General features: G+C 41.6%; 3 protein-coding genes across 3 annotated transcripts; 1 reads left to right on the forward strand and 2 right to left on the reverse strand.

Moving 5' to 3' along the window:
- Positions 1–21: 21 nt before the first annotated feature.
- LOC143327695 (matrix metalloproteinase-19-like) lies at positions 22–3,556 on the forward strand. Its single transcript, XM_076742180.1, has 9 exons — positions 22–490; positions 1,360–1,448; positions 1,548–1,678; positions 1,786–1,998; positions 2,101–2,346; positions 2,433–2,534; positions 2,683–2,847; positions 2,939–3,066; positions 3,153–3,556. Exons 1-9 carry the CDS (start codon positions 374–376, stop codon positions 3,390–3,392), a joined length of 1,431 nt encoding a protein of 476 aa, XP_076598295.1. The 5' UTR covers positions 22–373; the 3' UTR covers positions 3,393–3,556.
- Positions 2,691–8,486, reverse strand: LOC143327694 (transmembrane protein 198-like). The gene is made up of 5 exons (XM_076742179.1): positions 8,229–8,486; positions 6,734–7,025; positions 4,809–5,384; positions 4,566–4,690; positions 2,691–4,439 (listed from the first exon to the last, which is right to left on the reverse strand). Exons 2-5 carry the CDS (start codon positions 6,876–6,878, stop codon positions 4,290–4,292), a joined length of 996 nt encoding a protein of 331 aa, XP_076598294.1. The 5' UTR covers positions 6,879–7,025; positions 8,229–8,486; the 3' UTR covers positions 2,691–4,289.
- Positions 8,487–17,281: 8,795 nt separating this feature from the next.
- LOC143327120 (thyrotropin-releasing hormone receptor-like) lies at positions 17,282–22,070 on the reverse strand. The gene is made up of 3 exons (XM_076741303.1): positions 22,025–22,070; positions 20,547–21,381; positions 17,282–19,273 (listed from the first exon to the last, which is right to left on the reverse strand). Exons 2-3 carry the CDS (start codon positions 21,321–21,323, stop codon positions 18,875–18,877), a joined length of 1,176 nt encoding a protein of 391 aa, XP_076597418.1. The 5' UTR covers positions 21,324–21,381; positions 22,025–22,070; the 3' UTR covers positions 17,282–18,874.
- Between the last annotated feature and the right edge of the window lie 1,891 nt (positions 22,071–23,961).

Here is a 23,961-nt window from a genome sequence, read left to right on the forward strand (position 1 = left end):
TTCCTTTGACGTAAACAAAATTACTCTGAAGTTATTCTTAAACACTTGAAGACAAATGGCTCTAAATGATGGTGCAGGGAGGCGTGATCATGCTGCTGGTGTCTGAAATATGTTTTGCTTTTCATCACATTCCTCGTAAAGGTTTATTATGTGGCTTTGAGGCAGGTCCTGAACAGACACTTGATGGTATAAAAACTGAATCCCTAAACCAAGACAGCAGCTTCAGCTCTGACGCAGGAAACCCAGACGGACTAATGCTCACAGGATGGATGTAGATGAGGGAACCGCAGTCTGCACCCAGAACTTGTTTATCAGTTGATCCGGTGAACTCGCTGCGGTGGATCGAGCTGGGAGTGTTTTTATTTCCCTAGAAATGGAAAACGACCCCAACAGGAAGATGGAATACAGGCTGGAGTTGATGGTGCTCCTTGTTTTTCTCACAGCTGCTTCATCTGTCGCCCTGAGCAGAGAAGAATTCACTGAAGCGATGGTGAGAAAACGCAGAAAGTTGAGAAGATCAATCCTCAAGTGTTTCTCGGAAGCAGAACTTTAGTCTTTGTGATGTTTTAATACTGAATTACAGCTGAAAGTTTCCCTGTTTACAGTTTAAAGCTTCTTAAAGACACTGGCTGTGGAATATTACAATCAAATGAAATAGTTATGGTGCGTTTAAGGTCAACGTAAAATCTAAAAGAAACTGCAGTAAATTATTTTGTTTTACCACATGAGGAGGAAACATTGTCAGCTGTTAAATCCTACAAAGCACCCTGATGGTGCCAGTTTCATTAGGACGGGTCAAATCAATGAAAACTGTCTGGGGATGATGTTTTGAGTTGTAGATGAGATAAACTGTGCTGCAGCTGATAACACCAACCATTCGCTCTGATAACATCAGTGCTGCCCAGGTACTTGGTGTTTCACTCAGGGCACCAGAAACAGCCCTGTGATGGCGCTCGATTGCAGGTTTGTGTCCTGGAAAACAAATTCATGGATACTGTTGACGTCTTTCTACACTCCTCCATTCAGACACTGGGTGTGTTTTTTTTTTTTTTTTTTTTTTTACAGATTATAGTTATGAATTACTTGATTTTACAAGCTAAACACACAACCACATTACATAAAGCAGTTACCTCTCCATCTCAATTACAACATTAAAGTACTGCACACATGTAAATATGACAGTAATAATGATCCATCCTGCATGAAGAGTACTTTTACTTTTATCCTTTAAGTACATTTTTACATGTTTACCTATAAGTAACATTGTTGTGTTTTCATATTATAGTACTGATGCTTTTACTTAGGTAAAGGATCTGAATGCTTCTTCTGCCACTTTTACAATTAGTGCTCTTTCTTTAGGCATATTTAAGGAAGTATGGCTACCTGCACATCCCACTGGACAGTAATGGCCGAAGCCATTCCCCTGAGGAGACAGTGGAGGCCCTAAGGTGACTAACTTTCATCCATTTTAACAGGTTATAAGAATAGATGAACATGTTTCTCTGTTTCTATCTTTACAACAAGTTTGACTTTTCTTCGCATGTCAGAATCTTTCAGAAAGCTACAAACCTGCAAATATCAGGGAAAATAGATTCAGCCACACTGGCGATGATGAACAAACCTCGGTGTGGCCTGGAAGACGCTTTCAATAACAGATCTCTCAGATATCGCGTCATGGGTGGGTGACTGCATTCATATAACATATTCTGATTGTTACTGTAGTATTTCATTAATGTGAGTAAAAGCACCTGATATAAAGTGACTAAATGTTTAATAACTGAACAGGTTACTGGCGCAAGAAGATGCTGACGTACCGGATCTATAATTACACCCCTGACTTGGGTCAGGGAAAGACCCGTCTGGCCATCCAGAATGCCTTCAAGTACTGGAGCGACGTTTCACCTTTAAGGTTCAAGGAGTTGCAACGAGGAAGAGCAGACATCAAGATCTCCTTTCACAGAAAAGACAAGACATGTCCGGTCCCCTTTGATGGGCGAGGTGGGCGCAATAAAAACCTGGCTTGAGTTTTAAAATGTGACATTCTGGCAGGTGCAGATGAGACGTTCAGGTGTTTTATGAGAATTCTTGCTCTACCTTCAGGTCACGTCTTAGCCCACGCTGATGCCCCTGAGTCAGGCATCGTGCATTTTGACAACGATGAAGTGTGGACAGAGGGGAAGTCCTACGGCTCCAACCTGAGGATCGTTGCAGCCCATGAGATCGGCCACGCTCTCGGCCTGGGCCACTCACAGTACTACAATGCCCTGATGGGACCTGTGTACAACGGATACCACGCCGACTTCAAGCTACATCCGGATGACATACGGGGGATCCAGGCTTTGTACGGTAATGTCAGAAAAGTAGCACAGCGTCGGGGTGTGTGCGACCTTTAAAGTATAACTCATGCAATGTGCAGTGTTGTTCCTTTGCAGGGAAGCCGGAGAAGACGCCTCCATCCAGAAATCCGAACACGTTTGTGCCAGGAGGAGCTGTTCCAGATCCTTGCAAGGCCACTCTGGATGCAGTAATGTTGGGTATTGAGACCGATGCTGTCAGACTGCACTCAGTATGAGAAGAAACTGAAAAATGCCTCTGTATTTTGTGTAAGAAAAGATGTTTGCTCAGTTAACAGGAAGATGCATGTACACACAGCTTTGTTCCCCCTGCGCTGTGTCCCTGCAGGTCCTTTGCGTAAGACATATGCCTTCAGTGGTCAGTACGTGTGGACGGTGTCCAACTCCGGCTACAACACTCCCATCCCGATCTCTGCGCTGTGGAAGGAGCTGCCAGGGAGCCTCAATGCAGCTGTTCACTCTCAGCGGACCGGCAAGACCTATTTTCTGAAAGGTGGACTCATTTCATAGTTCTTGTAAAGTTCTCATGAGGATATGATGCACAATGCTGGCATGTATAACACCTTTCACATGCTCTTTAACAGAGGACAAAATATGGAGATACAGCAGCTTCAAACTTGACCACGGCTTCCCCAAACGCTTGGCGAATATCCCTGCTAACATCGACTCGGCCTTGTACTTCAATAAGAACAAAAAACTCATCTTTTTCAAAGTAAGTGCAAAAGATCATAAAGGCTCGGATTTAACTTGAGACGTATTTTTTGACGAGCATCTCTTAATAACTACTCCTTATCTTAGGGCTCTGCATACTGGCAGTGGGATGAAATTGGCCCGACGGACTTCAGTTCATATCCCAAACCTATTGAACAACTCTTCCCCGGGTCGCCCAGCAGCACTGATGCTGCATTTATGTGGACAAACGATCGTATATACTTGTTTAAAGGCACCCAGTACTGGCGTGTGAACCAGAACCACCAGGCAGTGGAGAAGGCCTATCCGCAGAGCACCGCCACACGCTGGATGCACTGTGACGACTGAGCCACCAGAGGCCACCAGGGCTTCAACACAAACCTGATCCCGCACAGTGATTCAGTGTCAGAACAGTGAGAAATGCTTATTTATTTGGACCCTGAGAACAAATTGTACATGCTGTATAAATCTCCTTTGTGAGGAATTAGAGCATTATTATATTATGGAATCAGTCTGCATGAAAACAACAACTGAATAAAGATTTTTCTTGAATGATCGAATGACTTTGAAAATTGAATTCAGAAGGAGTATGCTCAGTTTTGTTGCTGCCACCTCACCTGGTCTGTTATGAGCAATAGCTTATAACGGCTAATGTTAGCTGTTGTGTGACTGCCATTAATGAGTCACTGCATGACTCTTTTCTACTTTTGCAACTACTGATTACACAACATCTGTAAGAATTTATATTTATTCCATTGGTGACAGTGTGTTTTATCAAGCTGTTACATTCCTTTTATATCAGTGGTTTATTACTTCATTGTCCAACAACCCACATTTTTCTCATGTATATTCTTAATCTAATTGCATATATGAGTTTATTGCATATAACAGAAAGGAGAACTGATGTAAACACACTGGACGTAGTTTTTGGAGATTAAAAGCTGCGTGAAACACAACAGCTCGACTCTGAAACACAAAGCATCTCTGAGATAAATTGTTCAAAAGATGTGATGATGGTGAGTCTGATGACCGTGTCTATTGTGTTTTCCCGTGTTGTCGTCATTCACAGGATGATCTCCAAGCATCTCTAATCGCACCGTGTGCACGTTCATGATTATCTGACAAAGCAGGTTCAGGCGGATTGACGCCAGCAGTTCGGTGTTTGAGTGGTTTCCATGGGACTGAACATTTCAAAGGAATGTTTAAGAGTCAGTATAAGAAGGTTTTTGGATGCTGCGTGCTCCCTCAGACTGTAAAGACGGGGGAGGCAGCAGTCAGAGGCACCATGGAGCCCGTCTCAAAGTCAAAGTCAATCAGAGTGTGTGTGATGGTGCTGACGCTGCTGGCCGAGGAGCCTGTTCCCATCTGACGCTCCTGGAGGCTCTTCAGGTAACTCTGAAAGGCGAACAGGGAGAAGATGCATTGTTGTTGCATTGACACGGTTTAAAAAATCCTGCACAATGAGGCTATTTCTTATGCAACTGGAGGAACTTTTATTGTCAAAATCTCTCAGCCACTAACCGGTGCCAGGACGTCCCCAGCGTAACGTTTCAGCAGCGGAGGCCTGCGGCGATGGTGTGTTTGAGGTCTTCTCCGTGATTCTCTGTATCTGTGTTTCTTGGCGTGTTTCTTCTTTTTGTGTGCAGCTGGGAAGCATCAAAATGGGAAGAAAAAATAAAGGAAATCATGAGTATATACAACCCCAAAAGGAGGGCACAGCCTGAGTTTGAATGCATCAATAGGAGCACAGTGAATTAAACTCACCTTCTCTGTGTGATATTCCTTTGGCAGTAAACGTCCACTGCACCAACACACCCATCAGACTCATAACAGGCCAAATCCCAGTGATGGCCCAGTTAAACCAGCAGAGTGGACGTGGGGCAACTTGCCAAAGCATATCATACACCTGGTCCGGCAGCATAAACGTCCCCAGCAGGTAATCCACACACAGCATCACAGTGGCTGCTCCAAACACAGATGTGTGGATGATGGTGAACAGTTTCTGCCACTGAAGTGTGAAGACAGCAGTGACGATGCTGGCAGCCAGTACGGCACTGAGAGGCACCCACACTGGAGCGAGGCTGTGAAACTGTCCGGCAACCACCAGGACGGCGAGGGAGAGCAGGCTCCCCAGCTGGAGGCCGCACAGGACGAGTCCCATAGTGGACACCAGCATGGTCATCAGCCCGCAGAGCACACCGACGCCCAGGCCGATCCCCGCCTTCGTCTCCATGCCCAGCTGGGTGTCCAACATCGGCTCTTTGTGGTACAGCAGGAGTACGGCCGCTGAGCTGAACATGAAGCCAGAGAAGAACATAACCATCTTGAAGCAGCGGTATCCTGGAAAGTGGAATAACAACAAGGTTACACCTAATTGCAAAGAGCCAAACTGACTTGCTAATTCTTGCTTTTAAACACAAAACACTGTCCTCACACACAGTGTCCAAAACGCAATCGGATGTTCGGCCCTCAAAATGAAGCCATTTCGTATTATCACAAGTTTTGATGCTTCTTGTAAAATGTACAGATCACTGAGTCGGTGATCCTCATTAATGATAATAACATATAACACATAATTGCTAACCATTTCATTGGTTCATTTGCATAATTTTACATTCTCTGAGTAGTTACTGTTTTGCAGCATTATTTGATAATGACAGCGACATTGAGGAATGTTTAGTGATTCAGTGATAAACATAACAGTGTTTTGATGTTTATGAGATTCTGTAAACTGTAACTCTACTATGAAATGTGCAAAACAATGTAAACGTGTTCTGATCGGAAGCTCAAGAGGAAACGTACGTCCTGCTTTTGGTTTGGGTGCAACATTCACTTACAAGCTTGTAGCACAGGCTCTCAATGACCTCACAGGCTGTAAATGCTCGGACGCTGAGGAACAGTTGCACGCTCCAGTACTTTCACACGGTTTCCTGCAGAAGTTGATGGTTCACACATTTCTGAGACGCTTTCTTTTTACGAGTTAATTTGTTCCAGTATTCATGTCCAGCTCCGACATCTGTCATTAACACTGTTACTGTGAGCTCACTCTCTCCTCAATGTTTTGCCCACAATAGAAAGTTACATAAGAAAACACTCCTCTGGTGATACTGTCTCTGCCTGTGCAACTGAAGCTGCTCTTTCTCTTCAAATGATTAATCATTTACATTCATGAAAATCCTCACAGGCACTGCGAACACTCTGCTGGGAGCACACACTTTGGCAGCGTGTGTGTTTGCATAATGTCACATGTTTTAGGTCCATAGGAGACACTACTCCGAGTCACACTCACAGTTTGCCTTTATTGGATTTGTGTCCAGATTATTTGCTCAGTGAAAACAGAGGCAGGAATAAAGCTATGTCGATCTCAGCGTTTGCAGGTTTACCGGCGCTGTGGAACAAATGAGATGTCAGACAGTGCAACAGGTGGCACTTCATCAATGCTGCCTGTGTCAAATGCAGACGCAAGACTACCCATCTGCCTCCGCCAGCTTTGTGCTCATCCACCCTAAACCCCTGGCAGCTTCCACACACCTGCCGCTGTGGGTTTAAGCCATCAGGTGAGCTAATGAAACATTCAGAATGAAAACACTGACAGTCGGGGCGTGGCCAAATGCTGTCTTTACCTCCTTAGCTCTATAATTTACTGTACATTCACATTAAAGTTTATCCCTGGCTTCATGAATACATACCGAAGAAGCAGTAGATGAGGCCGAACGAGAAGCAAACAGAGCAGACAATCGATGGGATGACTTCATACTTGATATTAATCTCAAGCGTACATATGTCCTCCTCAGCTAAGCCAACTCCTGGCTCCTCAGTAACATAGAGTGCCATCTTGGAGGATTATTACTTCTATTGGTCTGGATGTGAATCCTCTTTGTTCATTGAAGGGGGGAAACTGGAGCGTCCTGCATGTGGCATCCAAGGAAAGAGGAAGCTCCTGAGTGAAGACTTTGTGCTAAACTGTTTCCTGTTGTGCACCTGCAAAAAGAGGAGAGTGTTTTCAGTGTTTTCCCTGGCAGCAGAAAGTACTGACTGAAAGTACTAATCATCAAGCTTTATGAGAATCCTGGGAAGCAATCCTTCAAAATATTACTTTTATTCCATTTGAGACACCATCATGCTTTCAGGTGCTGTTATTTAAGTGGATATATGAGAGGATATGGCTCTTTCCCACGTACAGACCCCTGTTTAGGAACCAGAGAGGAAACAGGGGATCCCCTCTGAGCTCTTTCCTGGTTCTTTTGTGCAAGAACAGGATCCAGATGAGGAAATGACCCGGTGGCTTGGTGCCGTCGTCACACAGGCTCATTGTTCTGAGCATGTGGTTAGGTACTCTGTTTACTGAACAATGCAACACAAACAAACAGCTCAACAAAAATGCAAAATATTCTAACACCCAATGAAGACAGCAAGTGGAGTAGCAGTAGCTGTGGTAACAGCAATACCACAGTGCAGAATATTACTTAAGTAAAAGTGCAAGAGTATTAGCATCAAAATATACTTAAAGTACCACAAGTACAAGCTTACTCGATCCTATTATAATACATCATAATGTATTAGTTGATTATATGCTGTATTACTGATCTGAATCTGAAAATATCGTGATAATAAACTTATCAAATAAATATAGTCTTGGAGTAAAAAGTACAATATTTGCCTCTGAATCGCAGTAGAATAAAAGCATAAAGTAGCTGAAAATTGAGGTACTTTTTATCTATTTATTCTCATTTATTTTTCACTCAGGGAGCGAAGGCATGAATCGTGTTTACACACTCCTCTTATGTTGGCTCAGAGTACAACTGTCTAACAACAGTGTGTATTATCGTGAAGTCCTCATAAGCTGTTCAGGCAGATCTCACGGTCAGCAAATGGAATTAGAGGAGCTTTAGCAGGTGAGTGATCCACCTGTCTGTTCATGTCCTCTTGTAAAGGTGAGGATAAAACACAACAACACTTCCACTTTCTGGCAGGTTCTTGGTAAAAATTAGACTTAAATCTCTGCAGAGGATAAAAGACCGCTGAGATAACTCCTTTTTTATTGGTTTGAAATGGTTTGTGTAACTCCACGTTACAGAAAACATCATTTCTCTATCATCACCTACAAGATCAAAGAATTTCCGAACAAAACCAGAGAGAAATAACTAATAAATCTCATGAAAAGAAGAAATTTCTGTGGCCTACCTGGAGCGAGGCATATCGTCACAGAGTAAATGCTTGAACAGAGAAACAAAAAGGATCTTCAGCTGCAGTTGTGTCAAATTCCAGGAAAGCCAACAGGGAGCTGGCTGTCGGGAGTTTGTCAGGAGTCTGTGTGGTTCCCTCTGTGAGCCGTGGGAGAGACTGAGCGTCCGACCTGTGCTCATGTGAACAGCTGACGCCTGACTCTGAGACGGAGACCATCTGCTGCCAAGTCCAAGGCCGAGCCAGCTGAGAGCTCAGCTCTCACTACCCGTGATCCTCCCAGAGCCTCGGCTCCCCGCATCACCACTTCAGAGATTTATTCCACTCAATGTGGCACTTTTAATTAAGGTTAAAGTCGAGGACCTCGTTTTGACCCCTAAAATGTCTTTTCTTTTGGGACTTCCCTAAAGAATATTTTTTCATCGTTTGATTATTATGATTATTCTAGGAAATATTATGGCTGTAGAAGAACAAGCACATTGGAGAAGTTTGCCTTTAGAAAGCCCCAAACCCTTTTTTTTTTAACCCTAACCTGTCTGGCAGAAAGGCCTGAGGGCAAAGTTCTCCCAGCTCTGTCCTGCTCCAGAGGAGGAGCACTGCGGTGCAATGAGAGTAAAAACTGCTAGCAAACAGGGAGCAACACTTGTTAAACCTGACCATCCTTTATTTATCCAGACAGACTTGCCTACTGTAGCTTTTAGCGGTACTGTTTTCTCTGCACACGCTGTCCCTGTACTCACATGTGCTTACAGTGAGATAAAGTTGGAAGTTAACATTCAATCAAGTGGGAGATGCTCTTTGTGGTCAAACATTTTAAGCAGTCAAGATAAACTGGTATTTTTAGACGCCACACTGATATGAAACTCTAAGTCTGCAGCTGTAGTCTGGAGTCCAACAGTCATACAGTACATGTGTTTTCAGCAGAGCACGGAGGCTGAATTATGGAACAAACACAACAGCAAATGTCAGGGGGGAGGGAGCAGATTAATAATGACAGCAGAGGTGGTCGTAACTGCAGGGACGCTGAGCTGCAATAAGGTCGACATAGCCAGTGAAATGGAGCTGTCAGGCTGAATTAAGCTCCTCTTGTGAGGAGCGTAATAAAGACAGTGTCTTGTAGGCCTTTCATCAGTCAAATATGTCTTTCCACAGTCTGCTTCAGTGGATCCAAGGAGAGCATGCTTTGTATAAGTTGAGGGGACAACTAACAGAAGTACTTGAGGAAAGGTGGGGGGATTATTTAATGTTGTTTTATTTTTAGCCATGCTAACAGCTTGAGGGATGCCAATATTGTTCTGTCAGTCAGTCGGACCACCACTTTGGTCCAGATTGAAATATTTCAGAAGCTATTTCATGACATTTTGCGCAGACATCCACGTCCCCCAGACAATGAATCTGCTGATTCTGTTCACCCCCTGGACTTTTCCCTGCAGGTTAGCACGCTAACATGCTAAAGCAAGCTGTTGAACACGGTCAGCATTACGCCAGCTAAACATTAGTGTCTTAGCATTGTCACTGAGAGGATGTTAGCATGCTGAGGTGAGCATTTAGTTCAGTAAAGCCTCACAGAGCTCACAAGCTTCAATAATAACACCCATTAGTTGCAGCCAGCTGATGTTATTTTCCTCTGTTGAGCTGAAAAGAGTATCAAGCAATGTGCCACTTTTCTAATTGGAAATTATTGATTTATAGAGATCAGTCCCAAAATTGTTTCTCTTGTTGCAATAGGCTGCCTCTCTGTATGCATTATTCACATTTCTCTATTCAACAGCAATCACAAAATAATAAACATGTGGGTGGTGAGAGAGAAAAATCCTCCAGGGACACATAAAACATGAAGTTATAACCCACTACTGACGGCCTTGTTGCTCCCTCAAATATCAAAACATACGATTAATCGATTCATGGGACCCCTCTGTGTCTCTGTGTGCGATTCTTTATGACATTTTTGATTGCAGAGCACAGAGTATTGATCACGACGGACCATTTCGCCTCACATGAAATGCCTTTTACACCTGAATGGCTTAAAGAGTCATTGAGGGGAGGTTATATTGACTCTATGAATTTTTTGAAAAAGAGGTCAGTGGGAATAAATAAAGTTGGATGATTGAGATGTCTTACTATCCTTCTAACAGATGTACTGCATGATGCCTAATGCCTTATAGAAAAAAAAGGATCACCTGCCTATTTATGACATCATTCTGCCAAAACCTCAAATGCATCAGCTGTACAACGACATCACTTTAAACAGTGATCAGGAAGGTTTTTCAATTGAAAATAAATGCTGTCTTTATATTCATCACGCAACAACAGTACAGTAACACTAACTCTGACTGGACGATGCAGCATTTCCTGTTCTGACTCACTTTTGACGATTGTATGAAACGAATCATCATGTGTATGAAGTGCTGCTGTCCTGAAAAAAGGAAGCAGCTCAAATATTATGGAAAATGTTCCTTGTTTTCCACGTCAAGTTTCCTCAGATTGTATTTATGTCATATGAATCATTTCCAAATCTGACCTATTAATGTTCATACTTTTAATAGAAAATAAAATACACACGTTTAATGAATGATCTTTGCAAGAATTACGACACGTAACTCGTTTGACGTTTTTACATAAAACTAGACAGGCTACATAATTAAACACACATTAGACACATCAGACATTATCAGTTAGATATATGGATGGTCAGGCTTCTACCTAACACACAGGAAGTATGCATGATCACTCTGTCACAAGATCATCAATGATAATTCAATGATTCAAAGTCCTCTGCTTCACATTATGCCGCAGCAACATACAGGAGACTCAAACGTACATACTTGTATGCAGTTATAGAAACATATGCAGAACATACGTCTCACTTTTCTGACCATCAGCGTTCTTATACAGGTTTATGAATACCTCGCTCTGTTTCAGAGGACTTTGTCTTTGACTGTGAATGTAACATCTGAGACAAAAATAGGACAGAAAACCAAACATGAGTGAGGCCTCAGAAAGGTCCAAGGTACACTGATAACCATTAATCAATATTAAAATGTTTACAATGGCCGCAGAGAATAATGGTAAAAGCTCCGAGCATCTAATGAAGCATTCACTCATGTATGTGCTTTATCATGAGCCACGTCTTGAGACTACATCCACATTCACCAATTCATGCAAACCTCCAGATATCTTTAAAACACCATGTCTGGATAACACACTCAATTTAGAAATGTTTGTATTTGATGTGTCAAGTGGCAGCAAACAGCTCAGAGTGGAGGTGAATGAAGTAACCCGATTCTGTACTTAACTTTAAAAAAAAAGACAATTTTACATCAAAAATAAATCAAAGGTAGGCTGCAACCAGCATCCAGTTAGCTTAGCTTAGCATAAGACTGCTATGTGAGTAAACAGCCAGCCGGATTCTGTCCAAAGAAAAAAAAAAATCTACCTACCAGCACCTGTGCTAACCTAAGCTAACTGGCTGCCTGCTGTAGCCTCATATTTAACGGCTAACTATGAAACTGGTATCAGTCTTCTCTTCAAAAAGCACTTTAACTAAAACGTAAGATATCCATTTTTAGATGTTTGGACTGAAGCAGTTTTCATGTTCCCTTTAAAACGGCATAATTTCACCAACAGCACTGATGCATAACATCTCATGTAGGTCATTCTGAAGAGCAGAGATGGATTTGCACAAACAAACATACAAAGACTCATTCAGCTCCCCGAAACACGTACATGCACGACAGCAGCGCACATCTTCTGCATCATCACTTCATTCTTCAGCACAGGACAAAAGCTCGGGCCGTCTCATAGCAACCTGTCCTCAACCTCCACACTGAAGGAGGTCTCTGATGCTAATAACCCCCTGATTCTAATTGACTGTACAGAAGAGGTTCAGGATAGGGTAGGAAAACTCAGTGCATAAAGAATTACTAATGTTTTTTGTTTCAGTGTACATGTTCATAAAACAGCTTCATGTGGTTTTCTGATGAGACGGCTCCGTTTAAAACGTAATCCTGGATGTTTGATGAAGGGTATGAGCTCGTAAGTAATATTTACAGCATGTTGAGGGTTTTATGATGCGTGCCATCAATAAATTCAGAGTAATAAATAGAGGACTCGGTGTTCAATCACTTGTTGAATAAACCCACATGGTGGAGTGCAGTGTGTTCATGCTGACAAGAAGGTTTAAGAAGGAAGCGTTCTTGAAAACACGGGGATTTATACTAAAATCATTGTGGTGCTGACGTCCCTCATTCACTCATTTACTGCTGCCTAGTTTACTCTGCAGTGAGCTGTAAGATGAGATGTCATACGCGTACAAATCATGGTCATTTTGCATCAATTTTCTCTGTATAACGGTATAATTTTTGCATCCGTAAAATACAGTGGGTGTATTGAGGGATTGTTGGCAGGGAATCGTTAAGGGCATTACACAGCAGGTAGATTTACTCACAATTCAGACAAATATAATGGAGGACAGTAAATGCAGCGCGCTGTGTAGTAAATAAGGAGTGATTTTGACACAGACAGACGCTGACAGAGTCACTTAGACAGTGGCTTGACAGCTGTGCAAACAGTTCATTTAAGTTTATGGTGTACATTCGGGAAATGTTGTTTCCTGTCTGTAAAATGCACAATACATTAATCTGCTGTACACCAACTGCCAGAATACAACACTCTGAAGATGCCTGTTTTCTTTGCAATATTAATATAGAACTGAAGGGAAAACTCTTGTCTCTACAACGTCGTATTCAGTGTAATTTGGTGTAATGAAGGACTGTTACCATTGGGTGGCTACTCTGTCCCAGCGTGTCCTGCTCTGTCTGCCACTGCTGACGGGTAAGAAATGAGGTTTCACACAAACTCTTTTTAACATCAACATGACCACATAAAATCCTCTATAACACACTTGATTTATAGCATTGCTATAGTGATGAATTGGTTCCTTAACGAGCGCACTGCCTGAGACTTTTATAGAGAGTCCCTTATGAAGTTAACATAAGTGATATATTACATTCATCATCTTTACAGGTTTGTAACAGTGTGTAACCTCTGTTTCATCACACACATTCATGCACCATTTGTCTGCATGAATTTTAGTGCTTTGGGTAAGTTCAACAAATACGTATCTGCCTAAAAGTTAATTAGTAAAAATGTAAATGTTGAAAAAGCAGATGATGTACTGATTCAAATTATTCCGAGTGTCACCGCATCAGACATTCAGTCCAATATCTCTGCTGCAAGTGGATGCGACAGCCCGGCTTTATGTGGGAGAGCCGTGCTCCAGTGCACTTCAGAGATCATGGTCTGATGAAGGCAGAGTTACAAAAGCAGCAGCACACAGAAATACAGAAGTGAAACCCCAAAGCCGCCGTGGCGGATGTTGGAAATTTCATGGCAATCCATCAAATAGTTGTTTGATATAAAAGACGTTTTGTCCTCCGTGAATCATGAATAAACCGCGCTCAGCTACCATGTCAGCTAAATCTCACCTCAGCTTTTCCCCTTTAACAGCTGATCTTTATTCATTTATGCTTTGTTTCTAGTTGACACAAGGTAAAACATCTCATACAATTATCTGATTATCTGACATTGATTTAAACCACAGTTTCCACTGTTTGCGCCTTGTGAGCCCTAAAAAACTGAAGCAATGTCGACTTGCGATCCCTCATCACAGCATGCGGACGTCAGTGGCCTTCTCATAAGTCAAGTGTCCTCAAGTGAACATGTAGTCGTACCTCTTGAACCAAAACTAATTAGTAGATGTCATATTTTTATCTGATAAATCTTTTTTTTTTTTTTTTTTCAACATTCATTTTCTAAAATGTAAATTGTCTTTAGCTGTCTGGGCTTTTGTGCATGTATGAGACAAAGAAAACTTTTTTTTATGGTACAGAAAGGCTTATTATCACGCTCACATCAGCTTTTCACACTTTTAAAAGAAAATTCAATAATAATTCATTTAATTACAATAAGACATATTCAGCAGATGAACACCTACTGATAGCCCATCTCCTGCCTTCAAGCTTCGTGTCTATATACAGTCTGCTCTCTGCATTGTATAGTTTCAGTGAAGGAGCCTTTCGAACAGACAAATTTGCTCAAATGGGAGGATTAATGCACAAGAAATAATAAACAGCCTCTTCATGCAGCGTAATGGGCTCCCTGAAACAATGCAGAACACAGTGGTTGGCCTTTGATTATTTCTGTTGATACTAAGACGACAAGAGTTCTCCACAGATGCGGTGGATGAATTATTCATTCGCACAGAAGAGCAGCTCTTTGCGTTCTCTGTTATCAAAAGGGATGAAAACATATCATACTGGCTGCTACGTATGTGGACGCGCTAACTGTTACACAACCTATGATTTATTCATGAGCTTTAAATTAAGCTCAGTGTTGTGCAGCAGCTCATTAAGGTTCATCCTGATACACATACAAGTATTTATCCAACAAAGACATCTAAATGATCAGATTACACTACGCTTGGCAACAAGGCTGCGTTTAAAGACGCACTTCACTGAACCAGAAATAGAAATTCGCATCAATATCACAACATAAAAACATTGGAAATGCTTCTTATTGATTAGGATTTCACTGTCAAAACTGAGATTGGAAACTCAAGTTTTCAAAGAGATATCCAAAATGCTGATCTAATGTTCAGTGGTGATAGAAGCAGTTAATTTTGAAAAGTGAAAGTACTTAATACAACACTGTGAGGATAAGTAAAAGTACTCATTAAATGCAGGATGGCCCCCACCAGTGCTACATTATTGGATTATTATTGCATTACTGTGTTAATGTTTTAGCTTGCTCAAAATTAGAAGAGACTCGGCTGCAAAGATCACCCAAAAATCCAACGTTTAGAAATCCTGAAATTGAATTGACTCGACAAAATGCAGAACAGAAGACCAGCCAGGCACAAACGACAAAACTCAAACATCTGGAGGAGAACAAACATTAGCAAGGAACAAAGAGGGTGCAAGAAGGCTGGAAGTCGAGTCCACAGGAGGACAAAGAAAATCTGGCAGACAGGAACTGGATCACAGTGATTGGATGATTGAATACAGGTGGGAAGAGAAACTGGTAGGAAACAGAACAAAGACAGGAAGTGAAACTGTCACAAATGCATAAGGAAAACTACTACAAAATAAAACAGGAAGTCAGTCAAACAGAGTCCATGGTTGATGTCACAGTTTTAGCTGGTTGATGAGGAACAACATTTAAAGTACTTTAAATCCTGCTGCCTAGTTTGTCTATAAGGATGCTTTATATTCAGTGCTGCTAGCTGCAGCTTCATGGACAGAGACGACAGAGCTATCAATCTTCTCATTAACTCTTGGCAAGAAGGCACAGAAGCATATTTCCCTCAATGCTGAACTATTCCTACACAAAATCTTCACAATACTGGGGCAATGGTTTTTTTATTTTGGCCTCTAAAATCTGTGCAAACACTTTAAAGCAGCGTTCCTTTTTTCCCCCTCTTTTCTGAATGTTTTCACCTTTTCTCAGTGAAAGAAACGTTTGCATATGAGACTGGGGTGAAATTGTGTGGGGAGACATTTGTCAATAAGTCAATAATGTCGGAAATGTTGAGTGCAAAATGAATGGGCACAGTCTGTATTGTATGAGTGAAGAGGAGAAGAATAATGAACCTAATCACACTGAGAAACACGGCTCTCACCAAACTTATACAGTTTGTATTGTCAGATCATTTCACTGCAAACTTTGGGGAAAAGTAACTGGAGTAAAATTAGTCCTTGATTGTTTCTCTGAACAGTTAAGACATTGTTGAATTCTTTCTTTATGTGCACAGGGATACTCTCGGATATCACTTTGCTCGATATTTTCTGCAGAAGACTGAATAAATCCGTGATCTGACAGGTGACTGTTTAGGACTGCCATTACCGAGCAGAGCATGCTGTCAAACAACATGACATGATGAGACAACCTGCTGCTATTTGTCAAAGTTGTTGCTTTAAAAGAAGTTATATCTCTGTGTCCAGCATTATTTTGAATCATGTCTTAAATGTCTGTCTGGACATTTGAGTTGAGGTCGCTACCAAATTTGACCCAACAAGCAGAGGAAGGTGTTAGAACTAAACTGTGAGGTTAAAACTTTGAAAAACTTCTGGGAATTAAAGGACATAACTTAATTTTCTAATGAAATTCTGGAGAAAGTTGAGCTTTGTGCAACTGTAACATATATAGGACTGACCGACAACAGAAGTCATATAGAACAAACAGTCCTTCAATTACAGCAAATGATATTTTTCTATCCAACACACAGCCAAGCAACAGCAGGACCCCCCTCAAAACAGCATATTATTGATCCAGACTATTACATCTTAGAGCTGAAAAGAAAAAGAAAAAATATAAATGGCAGCCGTGGATGAAAGAGAGCCACTTGCAGCATTTTTGCTGCAGGTCTCTCTGGAAGTGTGTATTTCTTCCTTCATTGATTCTTTCCTGCAGACCCTCCTGACATCTCTTTCATCATAAAAACTCCTTATATGGAATCTATCAGCACTATGAAGCCTGCACCATGTCCAGAGGGATTGTTTCAAATGTTTTTGACGTGACAGAGTAAATGGCTCCAACATTAGAAAAACAGAAACAGGCTTCATTATTGACGGTACCTTCCCTCTGAGGCACCCAAACGTGTGTCATGATAGTGAAGCTGCATTTTGCTCCTACAACCGCTTCACATCTTAATGTTGTACGTCTTGCTCCATATTGTTATTCTCACTGTTATTTATGTTGTTTGCATGCTTGGGTGTAGTCATGCATTTTTTATAGATCAGAGCTGCAAGATGAAACTGCAAAAACGAGCAAACAAAGGTGTGTTATGCTAAGTTATATATTAAAAACACAGCCTGACTAATGCTAATCAAAACATAAGAGACTTGTTTTCTTGAAATGAAATGATCCGTCTGTTATCCCTGTTCAAGGCCAGAACTGATGCCTCATGCAAACATGTGTTAGAGCGACAGTTTCAACCATTCAGTTTATGTAAATCTAAATTAAGTCTGCATTTTCTGAAGGAAATACTAGATGCCGACTGTCAAGGTTTATTTTAATTCCACACACAAAAACCGTCATAAATAAAAAGAATGTGTACATTTTTTAGGGTTGTAAAAGGATTTGTTAATCCCACAGTCCACAGGAAACCACAAGCATGTTTACAAAATATGTTAAAAACACAAGATTAAACATGTACATTACAAAGAAGCGATAAATATATTGAACAGACCGTGAAAGGGGTTTATTCGTCTCCTGTTGGATGTGTTGAGACACAGAGACATGCAGCAAACGCAGCCGACGCCACAAGACGACAGCAACAACAAACAACAAACTTGTTGGCAACAATTAACATCACAACATTTTTTCCCATCATGCACTTGCTGTCAGATTTGTTGCACGTCTCCAGTGGATAAAAAAAAGACAAATATATCTTCATTTGGCTGATGTTTTGAATTGGAGCTGATTTGTTTGTCATCAGAGCTGCAGTGGTCATTACCTCCTGCCTCCCAGTTTGGCGGACTGGAAGTCTGATGACACAAACTTTTCCCACACACAGACATCCTCTGGAGTGGGCGAGGGATTGTTTTTGTTTGTTTTTTGGTCAGTAGCCTCATTAAATCCAATGACAAACTCAAAGAGTAAGAGAGCAGGTAGTCATTGGATGAAGAAAGAAACATTCTTGTTACCACTGAGACTTAATGTAAAAGGAGCCGCACACCCACACAAGTGTTTTTAATAACTCTGGCTAATTACACCCCTAGTCAGCTTGAAACTGAGCTATTCTGGGAATAACACATGTCACCAAGTCTGTTAAGTAATAACAATGATCCTGGTACAAACGGCTTCATGTCAACAGGTGTGACAAATCTAACAGGAGAATGAGGGAGCTGTCAGTCAAGCTCAGTCTGTACACGCCCACACAGGACTGAGAGGAGGGCTAACATGACAACATGACAAGTGAAACCTCACGTAGGTGTGTCCAGACTTTAAGTTATGTAGTTTAGGTAATTAGCCCAGCTGACCCTCAAAATTCATCTTCTGTAACTGCTGATAACATTTGTCTATAATCAATTTTTTAAATTGCTTATTTGGAACTTTTGAATACATAAAACAGCTTTATATTTTACATTTTGCATTTCATGTGTGCAGTGTGTTATCTTTGGCCCTCTGGCTCTTTGGGTCAATAACGAGAAAGCTGCAAGCAGCGATAGCGGACGCCAAGCAATCAGCATCAGTGTCACATAAAACGTCCATCTTTCCCTGTCATTCTTGTTTCATGTTTTTCTATGTTCACTAAAATGGTGGGTACAATATTTCTAAAAAACATTTTAGAGAACCACTCATTAAAACAACCACAGTCTAATGACGCCACTAAGTCCCACTAAACAGAGCTGCACTAAAACCTGATTTCACACTGTATTTACAACACAACACTGAAGCAGAAGTACCACAAACTACCACACCACAAATACAACGTGTGCCACAGCAAACAAGAATATGTACAGATCGCAGCATCAGTAAATACTTTTCACAACAGGTGGAAATAACACCAAACAAGATTTTCACAAATGATGTATCATAAACACACAGTTTGTCCTCATGAACCCAACAAACTCATCAACGCTTTATTAAGAAATACTGAAAGTGCTTGCGTCGTCATCCGTCTCGGTGAACCTCTTGGTGGTTTGGCTGCTCACTTCCTCCTGCTCCGTGACCAGCTCGTTGCTCTCGTGGGACGAATCCTTCATCACGCTGTAATACATCGGCACGTTGTACTCTGCCGCCTTCTCCTCGTGTCGCCAGTTGCACTTGCAGAGCTTTTTGAACGCGACACGAAACTTCTGAGACATGAGGTTGTAAATGATGGGGTTGATGGCGCTGTTGGTGTAGATGCACATCCGGCAGAAGAGCAGGAACCAGGTGTTGTGGTAAGGCGGGTCGATAAATGAGTTGACCACCACCAGTGTTCGGTAAGGCATCCAGAGCAAGGCGAAGAGGACAACCACCACAGCTAGCATCTTTGTTATCTGTTGACAGACAGAAAGTGATGCCATGATGTGACTTAATGAGGAAGAGTTCTGTATACAGGCACTTTGTATGACAGTGACTCATCACTGTTGTAGAAGACGTCTAATAACAAGAGACTAAAGCTCCGCTAGTGGCTCTGTGAGGCTGGATGTAGGGACAGCTGGGCTAAATGCTAACACGAGTATGTTACATCCTCACAATGCTATTAGATTATACAAGAAAAGAATGAATTCATACAACATGTTCTGAATGATCACACTCGGATGAAAAGGCGGCCTTGATAGAGACGTTTAAATATGGGGATCACGGTGAAAACCATTCAGTCAGTCTTTTCTGGAAGGCATCCATTGTGTTGCACACCTATGTGCACATCTATAGTGGAAGAGATGATTGTGTAAGAATGAAAAAAGAGTGAACTGGCTACTTTCTCATCTCTACAGTCACACTGTGAGGTGGCTGTAATCAGATTATTGGAGAAAGTTTGGGGGAAATTATAGCAATTGTCGCGCACAGACCCCAAATTGTTGTGTCTGAAAGCTGTGGGCGTTTTGAAAGCTGTTCAACCTTCCAACAAGCCCTGATGTTAAGGAGGTAAAATGTTTGCCATGTTTATTGTTTATATATTTATGAACATCTACTCAAAATTTCATGGCAAACCTACCAATGATTGTGGTGGAACAACCAACTGACAATCCCTAGAGCTATCCCTCTTGAGGCAGCTGGATTCAGTGAGACCACGCATGAATCCATCTTGCTGGCCTCAAATGATCTGCTTGTAGCTGAACCATGTGCTTCAGACCCATCAGAGACCTGCGAAGAACTACTGGCAGCTACAGGAGTGGTTTAGGTATGATGACAGCAAGAAGAGAAGCAACTATTTGTTTGAAAACAACAATGGCTGCTCTTAAAGGGGTTAGCTTAGCTGCTGCTACGTATAGCATCAGTCATATCAGAACTGGGAAGTATTTCTTCATTGTCATTGAAGGCTTTTCTCATTGGAAAAGATGTTCTTCCAACTGGCTTTAGATTTCCTACTATGTCATATGGTCTGTTGATCAGATTGGTTGAAGTTAGCCCATAATAGAAGGTGATAGACAGATGGTTCATCCAATCACTGGCTGAGTATGTTTTCCAAACAAGACGTCAGGTTACCGTCCACTGAGGTCTGACTATAAAAGAGATTTCTTGAAATTACTCATGAGATTATATTCTCCTAAATACTCTCATTCTTGCTCTTAACCGTGTTTCAATCAAGCCTTTCCAGCAGAGTACCTGTTTCCTCGCAGAGACTGCACCCTTGTTGGCCTTGTTGGTGCTGTTGGAGTGACCCTGGTGGACCGACCCTCCTCCGGCTCTGTCATTCAGATGCGAGGGCAGAGGGCTCATGAACAAAATCCTGGCGATGAGCCCGTAGAGCACAGTGGCCACAGCAAGGGGGATCACATAGAACAAGGTAAAGTCCAGGAAATAGATTGGCATGTAGAGGCTCCTGGAGACACGGTAGCCACAGGTGACCACCACTCCATTGGTATAGACGGTCTCATCTGTGTCCACTAAGAAGAACCACATGATGCAGTAGAGTGAGGTAAAGACCCAGACTCCAGCTATGATCCTCTTGGCCCGGGAAACGGTGCATATGAATTGTGCCTTTATGGAGTGACAAATAGCAATGTACCGTTCGATGGTGAAGGCTGTGATGGAGCAGGACGACACGTTGATGCCCAGGTACTGAAGGTACGTTATACACAAGCATCCCGTGTACCCGTAAATCCAGAAGGCTACAACATCAGAGATGTTTGGCAGCCCTGCAGCCAGGAGCACAATGAGGTCTGCGGCGGCCAGACTGACGAGGTAACAGTTAGTCGGGGTCACCATGTGTTTAGTGCGCAGCACGACCAGCACCACCATGATATTCCCAGCAATCCCCACTACACAGATGAGCAGTGTCAAAAAGATTGTTATGACCTGCTCTTCCGGAGGGTTCAGAGGCATTTCTGTCAGATTTACAACCCGAGTGACATCCTGAAAGACGGTTGTGTTGTTCTCCATTGTGTTCGAGTTCAGCAGACACAATTTAGCTCATCTCCAGGGGCACAAAACAAGAATCCTGAAGACAGAAAAAAGAATAGAGACTGTAAAAACAATATTGGGTTGAAGAGGGTTTGAATGTTATATGTCACTTTTGAAAAATCAAATCACCAAACAGCAGACAGACACATACAGAAACTAGCTGATGAACATGGTGGAGACTTATTTCCACCGCCTCCAAGTGGCCAAAATGTTCAATTATTGCAGATCAAATAATGAAATAACAATTTGTCAAAATGACCAATGCCCATATTAGAAGTGGAATCAGTGATTTCCAACTTCATGGAAAGCATAAAAAAGTTGGGAATATTTCAGCCCCTCTGTTTTAAGAGGTACTTAAAAAAGGCTAACCTTGAATCTTAATAGAGGCCAAGGGAAGGCTGAAATATAAATTTGGTGTAAGTGAAAATAAAAGATTGTCCTTTGCTCTCGCAGTAAAATCAGACTACCCTCCCTACAGCAAAAAAAAAAAAAAAAAAAATCCATAACCCTCCTCCCTTTCTTACTTTCTCATAAATCATTCTTGTGCATCCCTCAAAGGAGATGAAGCACAGAGAAATTGCTAAAACATTCACAGTTGATTCAGGTTAATAAAATAAAAATGTGGAATAGTAAATAAATATGTGACAAATACATTGAAGGGAATAAAATGAGCAGCTTACCATCATTTGCAGAAGGCAGCCCTCACTCTGGCGTGGCAGCAGCGCTCAGGTGCAAACAACCAAGAAACCCAGATGACTGCTCAGTCCTCCAGAGCTGCTCGAGCCATCCACATATGTCTGTCTCTCTCTCTTGCTCTCCCTCCCTGTGTTCCCAGTGCACCCCTCCCTTTCTTTCACATCACACACCATTACATCCACACTGCAACGCGCTGCCTTGTACAAGCCACCAACTTAAAGATCAACTCCACCTCCCCGTCCGAGCTCAGAGAGTCATGTCAACTATGGTGGACTTGGCTGTGACCAGAAACCCTGTAATTATTCAAAGAGCAGGGGGGGCAGCCAGCGATTCAACACATTGACACAGCAGTGACTGGCCACTGAACTGAAATGACACTAATTACAAAGTAGACCTCTTTTTTTTTAACCACTAGTAGACATAATCCGGTGAGCTCTTCATCTTGTGTGAAAGGGCAAATAAACAGCTTTGGATTCTCTGGTTTTGGATTCTGGACTGAAGACTTCAAACATTTCCTCATCTCCTGAAACATCATAATATTAAGATTATTCCTGTGACATTCGGGAAAGCTGTCCCGGCTCCTGGTGCTCTGATAGTGTTCCTGCTCCCAGTAGCTGAAAACATTAAGTAACATTAAAATACGTTTCTGAAAACAGATTCTAACAAACCACTTACAGCTTGGAAAGCTCTTTAAAACCTCTATCTGAGAACAGGACTGACAGCATGAATGCTAATGCATGACAGATGCTTGCATTTTCATAGAATACTAGTTTTCAGTCGCAGAGCGTTCAGTCCACCGAGCTTCCACTAATGAATAGATAACAGCTTCACAGAGGAGAAAGAAATCCTGCAGAGCAGTTTTTTTCTTCCAGGTAATTACCTGATTGAACTGCTGCATGCTAAGAAGTCTGTCCTATACTGTGTTTGAACAAATATTATAATTAGTGTCTGCTTCCTGCCTGCTGGATGGCCCCTTGTTATAAACTCATGCTGTTAATCCAAGATTTGTTCAAACCCACACTTTTTTTTTTTTTTACATTCTAGTGGAGATCGTATCAAACATGCCGAGCTGAACTTTAGAGAAACCAAATGAAAGACGTCTATTTCTATTTGAGTCTGATTTTTTGTATTTCACTGAGTGTAAACATCATATAGCTGCAACGCAAAGTCTGAACAAGCTGATATGTGAACAGTGATGCTTTCCAGTGTAAAATAAGTTGATTTTTCCGACCCGAAAGCTACTAAAAGAGAAAGAAAATGGGAAAATTGGATGTTAAGTGGTTTTATTTGCATTTCAACAATAATCAATCTGTCAGTTAACTGCATTTCTAACACAAACGAGCCCAGGCAGAGCTGCCACACACATAGCAACACACTGATGTGAGAATTCATAGAAATACATGAATAATTCAGGATTGGGGACCAACAACAGTGTATCATCTTTACACAGGCTGCTATATTTTGAGACAATCGTGAAGTGGACAAAAAGTCAGGATTAAAAATAGATAAAGAGCTCTATTATTATTCTGAGATGATGTCTTAAAATAAACTCCTCAAAGCCTCATGGGAGATTTAGGCAGGAGTGTACGGATGAAATGGACAAGATTTTTTCACAAACAGAAAGTAATTTTTTTTTTTGTGAGGGCACATTGATTAAAATAGGCTGGTGAATTATAAGACGTACACATGAAAAAGATTCATCTATTAATGCTATCCAGGCCAATGAAATATTCCAAAAATTATAAAAATCTAATGTATTGCTTTTCTTTGTCTGAGGTACTGTATCATCCTCATCTGTCCAAAGCACCATAGTGTCATCTAGTGGGGCTGAGGGGTAAAAAAAAAAAAAATATTATACTCATCCACAATACAACTACAGTAAAACCTGAGCTCTGTGATCTTTATGTGAAAAAAAAAAAAA

Source organism: Chaetodon auriga, chromosome 10 (assembly GCF_051107435.1).
Source record: "Chaetodon auriga isolate fChaAug3 chromosome 10, fChaAug3.hap1, whole genome shotgun sequence".
NCBI classification, from domain to species: Eukaryota; Metazoa; Chordata; class Actinopteri; order Chaetodontiformes; family Chaetodontidae; genus Chaetodon; species Chaetodon auriga.